This window comes from Venturia canescens, chromosome 3 (assembly GCF_019457755.1).
Source record: "Venturia canescens isolate UGA chromosome 3, ASM1945775v1, whole genome shotgun sequence".
In the NCBI taxonomy this organism is placed as follows: Eukaryota; Metazoa; Arthropoda; class Insecta; order Hymenoptera; family Ichneumonidae; genus Venturia; species Venturia canescens.
In genome coordinates, this window is record NC_057423.1 from 13,688,970 (window position 1) to 13,705,578 (window position 16,609).

Below are 16,609 nucleotides of genomic sequence, written 5' to 3' on the forward strand. Positions count from 1 at the left end.
TCAAAATTTCGATTTGAAGTATCGAAAGCACGTGCCAAATTGCGTACGTAAGAAAAAAAAGCAGACTATATTGCGACGAAGTTGAAAATGTTCAGGACGAAACTGATGAAGCGTCGACATCGGAACCCGACGAAAAATAAAATTATTTTCAATATTCCTGTAAGACTAGTGATACATGCCCATTTTCAGGTAGACATTTTTTTAATTAACCAAAAAATGCACTAACTTAAAACGTGTTATCTTTTTCCTACTGCTTTATCGAGAATTTTCACAGATGAAAAACTTGAGCGTCTCGTCGAACCGAACCTATACTCTCACTAAAATTCAGTCTGTTGTTAATTACTAAGAAAATAGGCGGTAGCTAATTAATTGAAATTAATGAAAATAATTAATTAATAGACCCTTAGAAAGCCGAAGCAAACTCGAAAATACAAAATAGCCACTTAAGACGTTGGAAAAAAACTTTTTGCACGTAAATCAAATTCCTTGATTTATCGATCAAACTCGAAATTTCCCAGCACGGTGTGTACATTAACAATGAATTCAGCATATATTTTTTATTAGGATTCGATTAACATCGTCGTTTAGAATACAATATAAAAACTGCCAGGAATCGTTTGTCCTCTTGGTGGCAATAGTGAACAAAAATTTGTATCTAAATTTGAAAGTTATTTAAAATTCTCAATAAGTTTTTTCTCGAAATGGCATTTTTTCAAAGAGAAACAATGTCATCTGAAAAACTGAAGGACCGAATAAAACCATCGCTGCAAACAATCTCCATATAAATATCTATTTCTTGGCATAGGATTATCTTCCATACAAACAACATTATGGAGCTTAGACAGGTACGATCTCCGTGTGGCAAAAACCCGAGTGCCGATTCGCATTTCTCATTTTCGAGAGAACGATTCGAAAAGAAATCGGCTCTTTAGGACAAAACGTCGTTTCTTCCCTTCTCGTTTATTATTCTCGACTCTGATAAAATCTCAACATTTTTTTCAATCGAAGTGTGCCATACGCTATCGAGCCCACCATCACTAAAGTTTTTCCTAAAACCGTCGATGCTCGCGATTACAATAGTTTCTTGTCATTGTACTGTTTCACTTCGCTCTCAAAAAATAAGTTATTCCTATTTTTAATGTACGAGCACATTCGTTATTTTGCATCGTTCGATGACGCGTTAGGAAAAAAATGAAAACTTTTTAATCTGCAACATATTTCATCTCTTAAAAGCGACTGCAGCGATGAAACATCGTCAGGTCACCTTCACCCAGTGTACGCGGAATAATATCGTTCATATATTTATATACACACATGTTTTGCTGCTGGACACGGGTCGATTCTACATGTTTATATAAATCTCTATAAAAAATCGTACGTAGAGATAAATAACGCGCGTAAATATGGAGACAGGAGCAATAAATTGTGTAAAAAAACTGTGCGCTACGCGCATCCGCGGGCTCGATGTAATGAAAACATTGTCATGGATCCAGTCTGTTAGGTGTATATGTATAACAGAACTTATAGATTTACGATAATGCGATATCGGGCGATTTCAAACTGTTATCGCGCTTCGTCCATTTTTTCAATAAATATAATAAATATTTCGCACTGTTTTTATCGACGTGTTTATATACTATTTTACGCACATGCCATTCTTGTAAATATATTAAAAATCATCTATTGCACAAAGTGTATATTATTTATGTATATTTATATGTTCGAAGAGTGGCGCAGGGTGTACGCAAAAAATGCAGTCTGCACGAGCTTTCTCTTATCCCCTGCGATGAATTTGTGGATAAATACTCGAAAGAAAGTCCCCGGAGAAAACTTTCTGGGAATTGCGTTATCCCGCTTTCGCGACACTGTGGCAAACGGAAGGGGAAAATTGGAGTTGTGGCTCGAAACAAACGAAATTCAATGGATAAATGAATTACATTTTTGTTCAATCGTTACTCAATGAATTGTGCTAGTGGAAATAAAATCACTTGCAGCTTTCGAGTTCCACTCAATTTTCCAGTTTCGCTTTCCTTCAGTTTTACTTAGCAAGCTATGACAACGACAGCCTCGCGACAATGTGAAACAATAAATTTCAATACATTTCGTTCGATGAAGGGAATTGAGAGAATTTCTCGTGCGCCTAAAAACAGTCAAATAAATCGATCGCAATGTGAAAGTTATACGATTTTGTACCCAATGCGAGAGTCGTTTAAACTTTTAGTACGCTACGTCATCTATTTAAATATTTATACATTGAAATATCGCTATATTAGTTGGCAGTAGTTTCGCGTCGTTGATTCGAGTAATGAAAATATATATATAACTTTGAACAATTATCTCATTACAGTATATGTTGAATATAGAGATCTATAGAAGATTTTAGCAGATTCTTGCGCACGTGCGCAACTAGTGACGTTATTTTGTTTTTTAGTGTTTGTACAAGAGGCAGCGGTAAACTGGCAAAAAAGATGGAATCGAATGGCGAAAAAATCCGCGTTGCCTTTCTTCCTCCGAAAATTCCGTACACTCTCGAGTGTACTGGATTATTTTTGTATTTTGGAATGCTCACGATACGCTGGGGGAGGGTACGCGAATGTTAAAACTTTTGATTCGTTGATAACGGCGCTGTATCATGGTAAAATTGTGACATTTTCATATAAAATCTCGGTGGATCAACGATCGTTAGAATAAAAACAAATTGCTCTGTGAAATCGACATTTCGCAGTCGTTTCGAAATTTGCTAAACCGGAGCGAACAATTTTCGTTGCTCTTCGCATTAGTCTCGTCAAAGTTGCTTTTAATCCACCGAGAACTTTATAACGAGGTCGTAAACTACTTCGACTATTTTCGGCAGTTATCGGTGCGTTCCAATCGCGCATTCTTCCGATACAATTTTCCCAACTAACTTGATAAATAAAAACTCCGGAGACAAAAGCCTCGTAACACATTGACCCTGGACCCCTGCGATATATTTTTGCGAACGTGAACTCTGCAACGAACTCAAAAAAACGGTGGATATCTTCTCGGCATCAACGAAGAGAATGACGAACGATAAAGTCACATGGATCGAGGTTTCATCATAAAAACTCCATAAAACGAAATGAAAGTTCGGAGGAAAAGCGAAAAAATGTTTCCACTGAAATAGCTCGGGTCGTTTCCTCTTCCGTTGGGAGAGTCCAAGGTCAAAATGCATTGAAAATAATAAATTGTTCGGAAACGTAGACGACAGAAAATTCCGAGTAGTTTCGAGTTTCCGCGTAATGTGCTGCATCGAAAAATCGATTGGGAGCGGGGTCATCAGTCTTGCGATTGTTCATGAGAATACTAACGTGGTGAGGGTTCGAGGACGCGGGCAGTCAGCGCACGGAAAACACTGTGCGTTCCTTGTAGATTGCGTCTTAAGAAGGAGGCGCTGAAGGGTGAGCCGGTAAGGGCGGCGGGGGCGGGGGCGGGGAGACGGAAGGTCCGAGGAGAAGGGAGTCGTCGTCTTGTTGGTCGCTCATCTCCGTGGCGGAGGGTATAGTGGCGAGAAGTCTGACGGCTAGTCTGGAGGGAGAGCCAGGAAGGGCGAGTTCGGGTTCGTCTTGAATGGCGAGTTGTCTCGTGAGTCGAGGCTTGGGCCTCAAAGGTCTGGCGACCGCGGCTGCGGCTGCGGCATTAGCGTCGAGGGAAGCACTGGACCTGGAGATCCTCCAGGTGCTGGTGCTGGCGGTGGTGGCGGAGCCCGAGGAGTCGTTCCTCGAGGAGCTGAGATTCGAGTCTTGGGAAGGTTTTCTGGTGACGAGCCAAGAGGAAGCGCGTCTTTTCGGGTCGAGAAGCCTGAGAGGAATTCCGCAGTGGTGTCGGGCTTGATGGCGCCAGGAGTCCGATCGCGAGGAGGAAAAGTTGTCGCTCGAAGATACGGAGGATGCTCTTTTGTGCTGCTTCTGCTGAATCTCGGCGATTCTGTATGCGTATTGATCGTTACGCTCGTGCCGGGGTCCTCGACGTTCTCCGACGCAGCAGGGACACCAACCGCCTCCGGCGCTGCGCCACCAATCGACGACGAGACCCCCTCGGAGATGCCGATGCTGTTCCCCGTCCCCGGGACGCGTTTGTTGTCGGGTAGCGCGTCTGGGAATCTCGTTGCTCTCGACGAGCCGGGCGTTGCACGTGCAACCGATGAGCTGATCGCCGCCAGCGGCAGCCTCGCACCCGCCGCTCGTCACCGGGGGGTTGTTGTTATCGCGGGACGACCGATCCACCAGGCTATTCGTATTGGCCGGGGTTTGGCGATTACTGAAATTTGAGCTGTGCCTGCATCTTCCGATGCCCCGAGTCACACGGGACTCCTCGATCGCCTTGCAAATGAGCACGCAATCTTTCTTGAACTGCTTCGTCAGTATGGCGTAGAGGAAGGGGTTGCAGCAAGAGTTCAAGGGAAGTACGAATACGGCGAAGACTTTCGCCTGCTCGAGGGAAACTAACTGTAAACCGAACGTCGCGGTTAGAGAAAAAAAGGCGATCGGCGACCAGCACAAGAAATCGGTGAAGACGAGGAGCGCCATGCGCTTTGCGATCCGAGAATCGTTCGAGTTCCAAGCCTGGGAGCCGCGAATCGCGCAGTACATCTTCAAATAACAACCCATCAATATGAGAAAAGCTACCCCGTTGATTAGCATCAGGAAAACCACGTAGCCGAGGGAGGCCGAACCACTCGTCTCGAACGGAAGACATATCGCGAATTTTCGATAATCCGAGGCTCCCAAAAGCGGCAACGTCGCCATCGTAAGCGCGAATATCCAACCAATACTCATTATGTAACCAGCGTGCTTCAACGAGAGTCTCTTGTTCAGGTGCATCGCGTGTGTTATCGCGTAATTCCTCTCCAACGTGATCACCGCCAAAGTGTAAACGCTCAGCTCCGAACTGAGCACTCCAAGAAACCCAGCGAGCTGACAGCCCGCTGACATCTGCCAAGGTATCGCGTATTTTCGAAATTCGCCCAGGGTCGAAGCGTCCACGACCGCCAAAAGGCCTGAGGATTCGAAAAAACTATTTAACAGCTTGCTTCTTCCCACTTATACGGAGAGAAATCTCCTTATAAGAACGTTTTATTTTTTGAGTTAAACAATTCTCAACTTACCCAGATAAATGCCCATGAAAAAGTCTGCAGCTGCCAAATTGCACACCAGGAATCTCGGCACGTCCATTTTACTCCGAGCGAACACTATCACGAAAACGACTGTACCATTGCCGAGCATTGCCAGAAGGAATACTACCCAAACTCCGCATCTGAGAGTCCACCAGTCGAACAAATCCTGGCAAGGCAAAAACGGTCCTGAAACACGAATCGCATCTAATGAAAAATCAAAGCTTTTTCCACCTTTGTTTTATACTTTCAATACTGAGAAAGAATTTAGTGAGTAAACAAAGCAGTCGAAGATGAAGAGGTAAATTTGGATTTTTTTTCTACTGGGATTTTATTTTTTTATTGTTATTTCATTTTTTTCGAGACATTTTTTATTTTCCGTGTGAATTAAATTGATTTTGTCTCTGTTATACTGATCGACCCTCCGTGGTCAGATATTTTAGGAAAAACGCGCTGGTCACGCGGGGTCGGAATGACCCCAGCCATGTTTAATCGTCTGCCGTGTTGTCAGTATCGTTCCGAAGGACACATAAAATTATAAAATATTAGTTTAAACCTTTCCGAATAATAGTATAATGGAAAAAAGTTTTTATCCAATTTTCAAAATGGCAAAAGAAAATCAGCAGCGAGACCATGTTTAAGAAAAAACCATTTTTCACTAAAAAAAAAATCATAACTCTGGAAATGGTTTAACCAGCTTCCTCGGGTGCCGATAATTTGTAATCTCTAGATTAAAGTTGCGCTTGGGATCACTTTGAACCCTGGTGACCACGCGAAGCTTTAAACTAGTGTCCATTTCTCGGGTTATGGATTTTTGTCAAAATTCGTTCTAAATGTAACTTAAAAGTGAATAAATGGTCTGAGAATAAAACGAATAAAAATATACGAAACGGAATATTTGAAAAACATGAAAAACGACCTGAAAAATAGAAAAAAAACGGAGTCTAAAAAAGATTGAAATAGAAATACAAACCCGGCTGCGGCAGACAGTGTACAGGTGAATTCGGCTTGACTGCGGGACCGGTTGGGGAGCCAGGGCGAGCCGGGCCTTCTTCATCCTCGAAATAATCGTCGACGTAGGACGGCAGGTTACCGGGATAGGTAAAATCTGAACCAAAGTTGTCCCAAAGTTCATTTATCTGTGAGCCGAATTTGGTGCTCAAATTGTCTAAAACGACAGACACATTATCGTTGTTGTTTGAGAAATGATAATTTTCTTCGATTTTTTTCGTATTATTTCTACGTGGACGCAAACCCTTTGGCTCTTTGTCTCGGTTCGTTGAATCGCAAAAACGAGTCTAAGCCCAAAGCTTGGAATATACTCACGCAATTGAGGCCAAATGTCGGTAAGACTAGAGTTCCAAAGATTCATGTCGAATTCGTTGTCAGTTGGAAAAAGGACCGATTCCCGAACGGGGACTCGAACGACGTCAGCGTCTCCGTCAACCTGGCCGCTCTCCTGCGACTCTTCGAGAATGAAAGAGCAGCAGTGATAGGCGTACGAGAGGAGCATCGTCCGCACTCTTGGAAAGCGCTCCGGGGGTGGAAATTCCCGCAATGCCGGGTTGTTGAAAGTTTTCAAGTGCAAAAGTCCCGAAAGCCCGTGCACCGGAAGCGTCGGAAAAACGTTGTTACCGAGATTCCTAACGGACGGGTAGAAACAGAGAAAAATAAGCTTTTTAATCAGCCCGGACACGTCTTGGGCTTCGGACTCTCGCTTCCGGCGGTAAACGCGTGACTCACAGATCCTCCAATCTCCGAAATTCCCGAAAGGCCTCCGGATCGATCTCCTCGATTCCGTTGTTTTCCAAATCTCTGTAATGATTCCGAAAGTTACATTTTTTTCTGGGTTTTCGAATGAAAATTCCTTAGAATTCCAAACAAGCGACTACATTTTCGTTCCACTATTCTCATTCGTTCATCCATCATTTTTTTTCTTCCCAATAATTCAAGTATTCTGATTTTTCCAAGTTACGACGGCGAAGCTTGCAACCTTCGACTCTAACGGATTTAACGAAATAAACATTTGTAATTTGCTTTTTTTTTTTATTTCACGAAATCATTGGTGTAGCTTGAAAAACTACGCATTGCGAATTCGGTAGGGAACGAAATTGTTGGAGAGCCTTCATCGTTCCAAGCTCTATTTTTATCGCGTCTTTTCACCTTTATTTGTCACGGATACCAAAATGACTGAAAGATCCGTGAAATATTGAAAAACTGCTTTTACTTTTAGTCGCGCTGACAAGTTTTGAGGAGCTTACAATATTTGAAGACGGGAGAGTCCGACGAAGGCGTCACGCGGGATCGTTCGAAGCTCGTTGTTCGAGAGCAGGAGATCATGGAGAGACCGAAGATTGGCAAAGGGCTGGCCCGTAAGGGAAGTGATTCTGTTACTCGCCAGATCTCTGCGGAAGAAAAAAGCGACGAATATTTCAGGCCGTTGGAAAAAGAAGGTGAATAGCGCGCGGGCTGAACGAGAGACTTACAGGACCCGGAGATTCGTGCATTCTCGAAGATTGGGCACGCTCGTCAAGCGGTTCGACTTGATGTCTCTGAAAGGAGAAAAGTGGGGGATTAAATTGGAAGGAGTGTTTGGAGCGTCGAAGGGGATTTCCCGAAACGTACAGACTCTTGATTTTCGGGCAGCGTCGACAGAGATCGTCCGGGACTCGAAAAAGGGAAGATCGGTCGAGTCTGAGCAGTTCGAGGGACTCGGTGCCGTTGAGATTCGGAAACGCCGTAAGGCCTTTTACGTCCGAGAGGATCCTGCGGCAGAAAGAGTTTCGTTTGAGAAAAAAAAAAAAAAAAAAACAGCACGAAATTCGAGTTTCCTCCGGCATTTCAGGGACTTACAGCTTTCGAAGTTTCCGGCAATTCCGAAAAGTCCCCTCGCTCGTCTCCTTCATAGGGTTGCCTCGGAGATCCAGCGAAGCGAGGTTTCCACAAGCACCGAAAGCATCCTCCCTCAGCCTCGTTATCCCATTGTTCGATATCGATCTGTACGAAATGGAGGATATTCGGGCATATTGAAATTACGAAATATGTGGAAGGCACGCATACGGAACACTTACAGATCCTCCAAGCTTTTCAGGCCCCCGAGAGCTTCGGGAATATCCAGCAAATCGTTGTCGTCCAATTCCCTGTTTGAAAAATCATAAGAATTTCAATAAAATCACGCTCTCACGGGAAAAGTAAAAATTCTGGAAAAATAGTTCGCCGTCGATACTTACAAAATCCGCAAGCTTGCTAAACCGGCGAACCCCCCAGGATCGATCCGACTCAGACGATTCCGTCGCAGCAATCTGTCCCCGTCGTTGTTCATTATATGGAACAAAAAGATCAAGGCATTTTGACGAAACAGTAAAAAAGAAGAACGCAGAGGCGCCCACTCGCTGGGGACGAATAATAGAAACGTATCGAACGTCGACTCACAGAATTTCGAGATTGGCCAAGCGTTGAAAGGCGTGGGCGGGAATGCGCGTGATGTTGTTGCTCGTCAAGTCGCTGCAATGGATCGTAATTCAGAGGCAATGTCGTCAAATAACTCGAGGATCGAGCTCCTTATCGTACGAATTTTCTCATTTGCCGAATCTTTTCATTCGGAACACATTTTCGAGTATTCCGTCGCGCTCAAGTTTCCAAGCTTGGAGTTCAACTGGCAGAATAACAACCGTCCTGGCTCTATTCAAAAAGAACTCTCCTCTTAAAATCTTTACTCCGAAATTCATAACATCTCTGCGTCTACTAACGTAAAATCCATGATCTTTAACCCTCTCGGAGCGTATGTTGCTTCTACGCAACACGCGCTTCCAGGCCCAATAAAACTGCATCGGTCAGTAAGGCCGGGGTTCTAACTGCCTATTTCCATGAAGCAAGGTTAGATTGCACTTTAGATACTCCTAAACCAAGAGATAGACTGCTTTAACTCATCGAAATATCAATATGAAGTCGGCGTTTCATGTTGAGCTGGCGTTGTGCGTGAAAAGGTGCTTTAGTTATCGCAAAAGAAAAGTGGGTATAAAATTTTTTTTCGTACTCCAATCGTTATTTCCTTTCAAAGGGAAGCTAATATGATTTATTTAAGGTATTCGGTGCTAGATTCATTCGTAAATTTTCCTGATTTTGCTCCCCAAGGACCTGGTGCTGCGCGCAGCGAACATTCAAAAATTCATATTTCCCAACAAAAAAACCGAAATGTCACAGTCGATTCGGAAACTAGAAAGTATTTTGAGATAAAATTATAAAGGGAATCATTTTCCGTCAACGCGAAATAGGTCTCGGTCTGAGAGGGTTAATATCTCTACTCGTGATGAGATACGTTCTGAAATCATCATGAGCAGAGATATTGGGGATTAAATATCACACCGGAGTAGATACGTTAAAGAGGGTGGACGTTCTCTACTCAGATCCGCAGTTGTTAAAGGAGCGGACTGGCAACTACATCGTCACAACTCTACGCGATAAAAATTCCGCTCTTTGAGCAGGTATTTAGAGGAGAAATTTTATTGAATACATTACTGAGAGTAGAATTGTTGACTTGCTGCAACACGACTCGACTCTTACAAATCTATTCGATAAAATTTCCACTCCGAAGATGTTTATTTTATGTATGAATCACGTCTCTACTCTTTAACATTTCTAGGCGGATAAACACAGAAAATTAATGACGCGAGAGGAGACATATTGATTTTCAAATTTGAGAGCAGAGCTGTTAGGAGCAGCGTTGTTTTTGAGCAGAGCCGTGAAGAGGACAGTTGTTATTCCGCCGTTCAACTCCAATTTTTTATTTCACGATACAATTGTGAGGGTTAAAAATATCTACGAATTGGAATTTAGGATAATTGGAATGGCGAATTGGAAATTGTTCGTTTTTTCGATAATGAGTTTACTTGCATTAAGGAGGTTGGATAACGAAATCAAAATAATCTGAATGTCATTAAATTTGGTGATAACATTCTTTCGCATAGAGTATACAAATACAATTTTTTTCCAAATTTTTTACCACATGCTTATCGAATAATTGAGCGTTAAATCGGAGTTCTTATGCACGAGTTGCATAACTGTGCGAATGTAAACGCTATGCTTATACACGTGAAGTTTAAGGAGTTTCGGTAGAGAAGTCTAAATATTAAGAAATTATGACGCTGAAGTTTCCAACGTTGGAGTCCAACGAAATGATCTAAAAAAACTCTCAAATAATTCCAATTCGTAATTTTTTAAGCCGCATCAATAATTCGTGAAATAATAAAATAATGAATTATACATTTTTTTTTCGTTCATTTCGTTCAACTCCAACGTTGCAAACTTCAGCGTCGTAAGAAATTCATCAAATTTGGTGATAATGTTCTTCAGCATCAAGTGCGAAGACACAAATTTTTTCGAAATTTTCTTCTACTTAGTTATCGAGTAATTATACGCATTAAGGAGTTTCGGTACCGAAGTCTAAATATTAAGAAATTGATCAAATTCGGTGATAATGTTCTTCAGCATCAAGTGCGAAGACACAAATTTTTTCAAAATTTTCTTCTGCTTAGTTATCGAGTAATTACGCATTAAAGCAGATTTCTTATGCCCGGAATTTAATGACGCTGAAGTTTCCAACGTTGGAGTCCAACGAAATGATCTAAAAAAACTCTCAAATAATTCCAGTAAATCTCCAATTTTCTTCCCTGCCGAATTTCCAATTCGTTATTTTTTAAGCCACATCAATAATTCGTGAAATAATAAAATAATGAATTATAAATCTTTTTTTCGTTCACTTCGTTGAACTTCAACGTTGCAAACTTCAGCGTCGTGGAATTTATAGCTATATATACGGAAACGCTATGCTTATACACGTGAACTTTGGTGATCAATTACTCGATAACTGTGTAGAAGAAAAATCTTAAAAAATTTGTATTGTCAAATTTGGCACTAAAGAATATGTTGACCAAATTTTATAAAATTCTGAACTTTTTGAAATTTTTTATGTTTTCAGCATGGTTTAGCATGGCAATATTGTATCGTCGCGATCCAACCTCCTTAAGGCAGTTGGTCTATTACAAATCGTCGAATTATATGGCTCAGCTTAGACAGTGAGGTTTTAACGCACTTTTTCCATTGGTTTTACATGTTTTGTTTCATTTGAGCCTAACATTAAGATCAAAATTAAGGTAGTTCATCGACGAAACGATTTTATTAAGAAAGTCTTGATATTTAAAGAGAATTTAAATACAGGTGGTAGACTGACACGCATATCAAATTTTAAAGGGTTCGTCTTATTGGTTATTGAGATAAACGTGTTTAAATATGAAAAAAATACACATGGTTATGCGTTAAAAATCGTTTACCTTTCCATATAACGATTGAACGCTCATTACAAAGTTTATGAAAAAGTACACAATAACAATGAAGGTCTGGAAAAAACTCGAGACGATTACTAGTAATAAAGATTATATTGCATTAAAGATTGAACGAAATTGGTAACACGAGCACTCGTAACCTCACATTTGCTCATTTCGGTTTTTAGTTTCTTATTCTTGGCTTGGCCCATTCCTGTCATAGCGTTCTGTCTTTTTATTAATACTTTTTTTTATCCATTTCCCTTTGCGCTCTCTAAAGCGATTTTTTACATAAAAAAAACTGTAGTACTTTAGCCAGGGACGAACAAAATTTGGGGTTCAGTCAGTGATGGATCCCCGTTTAATTAATGACTTGTAATTTCAGTCGCCAAAAAATAAGATGGGAAAATGTATTTATTATTTTGAATTAATAACTCTGACATTAATTTAGAGTGATTATATGTTTAATTGGAAAGTAGAAATCGACCCAATTTAGACACCCATAAAATACGGTTCTATGGGCATGATCTACCTTAAAGATCAATCAATATTGAAGGATTCAAAGTTGTATTTCCGAAAAAAATTGCTCCATTAAATTCGCATCAACGTCAAGAGTACGCAAGATTTTTGGGTGACATTGAGAACGTATTTTAACGTGGTTCATGCATTTTTTGTTAGTTTTTGAAATCGCTTCAATTCAGGAATTTGAAAGAAAAAAGTTATTGAAAATTATTTTTTCGGAATATTATACGGACGTTGATGGAAATCGATTTGCAAAAATGATCGTTTGTTGAAAAATTATCGTTAAGAAAATAATCAGACGATCCTTCTCCCTCGCACGAGATTGATTCGTTATTTTTGGAATTCTTTGGTTTAATTTTCTCTTTTTTATGTTTTCGATCACCAAATTTCAGCACATTTTGCAATTTCATATGGAATTTGGAAGAAGAATTTTGATCCAGAAAAAATCGTCAAATTCATTTCGCGAATCATCGCGTTTTTTGATTGAAATAAAACGCTTGAATAGAGGAAATTGCAGAGCTCTTGAAAGGTCACAAAATCCCATGCCCGCGATAGCACGGAAAATCGCCGAATTGTGCATCGCAAAATTCTCTCGAAATCGATTTCGAAAAGTTTTTTAAAAATGGGACATTCCAGGCCAAATTAACCTCTTTCGATTTGGCGGAAACTTTTTTATCTTTTTCTACTGTACCAAAGAAATTTTTCAGAATTTTTTCAAATTTGTTTTCCTCGCCCAAAAATAGTTATGAATTTTTCAAAAAAATGGCGATATTTTTGTTCAAATTGACATGACGCCTTCGAAAATTAACTATTTGCGACGTTTTTTTTTTAAGTTTTGTCTTCGAACGTACTTTTCAGAAATAAATATAAAAAGGTCATACAAATCCATCCTCAACGTATTTTTTGAGAATTTAGATAAAAAACGAAAATTTTTGGATGATTGCCATTTTTTTATTGTTTTTCTCTTTTCTCCATAAGAAACTTTGACATTTTCTACAAGTTCTCTGAAATTTTCAAAGCGAGATCTTCCCGCTTTCTATTCTTTTTTCCATAACAAAAAAATGTTCCCTTAACTCAGCTCATTCCTAATAACTCCACCTTGAAAATCTTCTAGGATGTACCAAGAACCTTAAAAGTTGAAAAAGAATGATAATTAAAAAAACAAAATTCGATAGTCATTGGAAAAATTTAATTATTTCGAAAAAAATCAGAAAAAATTACGACGACAGTTTCATTCTGTGATAAACGTCCCTAGTTACGGTTCTACGTAGCCATTCTTTGACCGATCGAGCTCACTCGCAATTACGTAGAGTTTTGGCACCGGAGAAGCCAGTGAAATTTCGCCCTTTTTTATAATTTTTCAAATTTCCCAGAACGCTAAATCGCCGTCAAACACGCGAGGGCGCTTATCGTCTTGTTCAGCCCGATAAGGAACCCCCTTAAGACCCGGGTCCCTCGCCCACGACTCTCAAAAAAAAACGCCACGAAGTAACGTATTTAGGCGGAAAAAAATAAACTGGTTTCGTCGAGGGTGAAAATTTAGTACAGAGTGAAAATGAAGGCACAACGGGAAGGTGAGCTTCGACACGTGCGATGATGCTTAAGTTTCCAACGTTGGAGTCCAACGAAATGATCTAAAAAACTGTCCAATAATTCCAGTAATTCTCCAATTTATTTCCTGTCAAATTAATACTTTGTAGTTTTTCAATTTACACAATTATGATTCGGGAAATAAAAAACTGATGGATAAATCATATTATTTTCATTCATTTCGTTGGACTCCAACGTACGACGCTGAAGTTTCCAACGTTGGAGTCTAACGAAATGAACGAAAGAAGCGTTTTTAATTCACCAAAATTTTTTATTTCACGAATCGTTGGTGCAGCTTGAAAAACTACGAATCGCAAATTTGGCAGGGAACAAAATAGGAGAATTACTGGAATTATTTAAGAGTTTTTTTCGATCATTTCGTTGGACTCCAACGTTGGAAACTTCAGCGTCATCTCCAACGTTGGAAACTTCGGCGTCGTCACGTGCGTTGAGAGTCGACGCCGTTGCGACTCGGAGGGGTCGCTGAGCGTAATCTGAATCCGAAGGTAACTTAAAATGTGTCGAGTTTAATTGTCATACTGGGAGCCGTGCGCGAGTCTAGTCCCGAGGCAACGAAAGTTTTTCGAGTGAGATTCGGAGCGTGGTGAAACCGAAGGGAATTTCCGTCTCGATTATTCCATTTGCGAATTTATCTCCGAAGAAATTCAGGGATGGAACTCCGGCGGCGTGTTCCCCCAACGCTTATAAATAGAGCTACAAGCGCAAAGAGAACAAAACGGATGAGGATCGTCCCGGTTATTTTTTGTGGCAGTGCGAGAGCTTTTCATTCCCTAGTGAATGGGTCTCGCAACGTTTATCGAACTTTGGTTCGATCGGGCGTAAGTGCAACGACGTGCAATCGCGAGAGAAGAGATTTAAAATGGACACAAAACACATGAAAGTTTCGGCAGTTGGATTGCGTGACTGTCGAAACTAAACAGCGGAATGCCGCGTCAACCGGTGATGAAATTCAAACGAATCGCGACATTAAATCCAAGCACGTACGCCTACGAGCCGAGAGAGCCTCTCTCGTTACATCCTTGTCACGCGTACGAATAACTCAACGTTACTCTTTTAAGACAGTTCGCTCATTACGAGCCTTGTAACACTACGAATCGAAAATTTTTCCAAAAGCGACTGAATAAATCCGCGATCGATCGATTTCCGGAATTTCGGAAGCTTTTTCAACGACTTGTCAGCTGCGACAAATTTTATGGCATTTTCTCATCGATAGACTTTGTTTTGCAAATACAGTTCTTCCCTTATTCGGAGATTTTTATGGCTTATTCAATTCTCCGAGTCTGCGAGACCCGTCCGGCTCTGCTAGCTCTTACGCTCAATATTTTATCGCAATAAAAACTGTTAGAGCTAACGAAGAAATTTCGCTGAGAAAAATCTTGCAAATTCGTACTTTTTCGGGTCGCTCGGACTCGAAAGTCAGTCGGAGATTGGCAGCGATTCGAAAAAAGTAAATGTCGAGTCTAAAATGTTCATGAAAAATGTTGAAATTACGCTCCACGGCAATTTATACGATTTTTCATGACCCAGGACTTTTGGTCGGAACTCGAAAAAAATGAATTTTACGAAAATGGCGGAAAAATAACGTTTGAGGGGAAAACATTTGTAATTGTAGGTTGAAAAGCTGTCAATTGCAAATGGGAGAGGGAAAAAAATTGGGGCATTAAAAATGTTTTATTTCGTTCATTTCGTTGGACCGGAAAGTTGAAAATTTGAGCGTCTTACTGGGTCCCTTTGACCCGAGAGTGTACTTCGATGGTGAAAGAGCGTGAGCAGCGAATCGAAATGGACTTACAGTTTAGTGAGATTGGAGATGTAAGGAAGGAGCGACGGAGAGTCAATAGATCGTTGGACGGAGTCAAGACCGATAGATCGACAGATGAGAATAGCGCGGGAATCGGTGCCGAGACAATGGAGTTGGCATCCGTTTTCAATGAGCCTGGTCGTCGTCATCGTCGTCGTGGCCGAGGAGGTCGTCGGACGATCGAGAAGGCTGGCGGCGCCGCCTCCTCCATCGAGAAGAGTCACGGTCCCGATGAGCGTCAACAATCCCCGAGCCGAAAGCCTTCTCCACATGCTTCCGACAATTTCTTACCCCTTTTTTTCTTGTCGTTTTTCACTCTCTCCCTCGTGTTCGACTAATCGACGCGCACTTCTGACACCTGATGCGAGACACGAAACGCTCTTGTTGTTCTCTCGTAGTACGTGTCACGTTTCGCCGGAGATCGCTTTACTCGGATCGTACGTCCGAACAAGCGTTCTCGTACCTTCCGGCACTTGTTTCAACCCGCACATTATTATCACTACCGACGATAATAATAATTATACTTTTCATCACGATTGTCAACATTCTCCTCTTCTTCCTGCTCTTCCTCATTGTCAACCGCCGCCGGCTCTTGCGATTCGCACCTTGTTGAACGATTGCGACGACCGAATTGTTCGCAAACTCGAAACATTATTACGCGCGCCCTATATTATGCACACTTTTCCAGTTGTTATTGATGTTCCGAGTTCCGAGTCTCCCGGTTGACTGTCAACCTCCGCCCCCCGACGACGACTCATCCCCCTTCAATCAATTTTCTTCGCTCCTTCGATTTTGGTTTTACCGCGAATCTTTTCCCTCCCAGATATTCAGCTTGAAAAAACCTGGCCACTAATTTTTTCGACTCGCTCGCTCACTCGATTCGAGGCTACTGCGTGCCCGTTGACCAGGACCAGACCGCGGTCGCACCTCGTTTCTCCCGTTTTGTGCCCGTGGGTGGTACGCAAAACCCTCACCCCCCTCCCCGCTCTTCGCCACTCGAATCCCTGCCGCCCGAATCGGCGACAACTTTCTCTCTCGCCCCCTCTCCTCGCGCGTTCCCTCATGTGACGTCATCGATTTCGCCTCTTCCTGCTAATACAGAGCTCTCGTCGCCTCTTTCCCCCTCCTTATCTGTCCAAGTGGTACTGCCACGCGCCGGTAACGTCGCCACCGCTATATCATCCATGGAACTCCGGCAAACTCCGGATTCGCGACGAGAGCCCT

At 41.6% G+C, this 16,609-nt stretch overlaps 1 protein-coding gene across 2 annotated transcripts; it reads right to left on the reverse strand.

Annotated features, from left to right (window-relative positions):
• Nucleotides 1-542: 542 nt before the first annotated feature.
• LOC122407575 (follicle-stimulating hormone receptor) lies at nucleotides 543-16,346 on the reverse strand. 2 transcript variants are annotated; one of them, XM_043413892.1, is made up of 13 exons: nucleotides 15,377-16,346; nucleotides 8,564-8,635; nucleotides 8,362-8,433; nucleotides 8,203-8,271; nucleotides 7,985-8,128; nucleotides 7,757-7,897; nucleotides 7,618-7,683; nucleotides 7,393-7,536; nucleotides 6,875-6,946; nucleotides 6,458-6,774; nucleotides 6,105-6,239; nucleotides 5,126-5,320; nucleotides 543-5,017 (listed from the first exon to the last, which is right to left on the reverse strand). In XM_043413892.1, the coding sequence occupies exons 1-13, from the start codon at nucleotides 15,655-15,657 to the stop codon at nucleotides 3,399-3,401; spliced, it is 3,327 nt and encodes a 1,108-aa protein (XP_043269827.1). In that variant the 5' UTR covers nucleotides 15,658-16,346; the 3' UTR covers nucleotides 543-3,398. The 2 variants fall into 2 exon arrangements, with proteins under 2 accessions (XP_043269827.1, XP_043269826.1); XM_043413891.1 differs by having other exon boundaries at nucleotides 6,105-6,299.
• Between the last annotated feature and the right edge of the window lie 263 nt (nucleotides 16,347-16,609).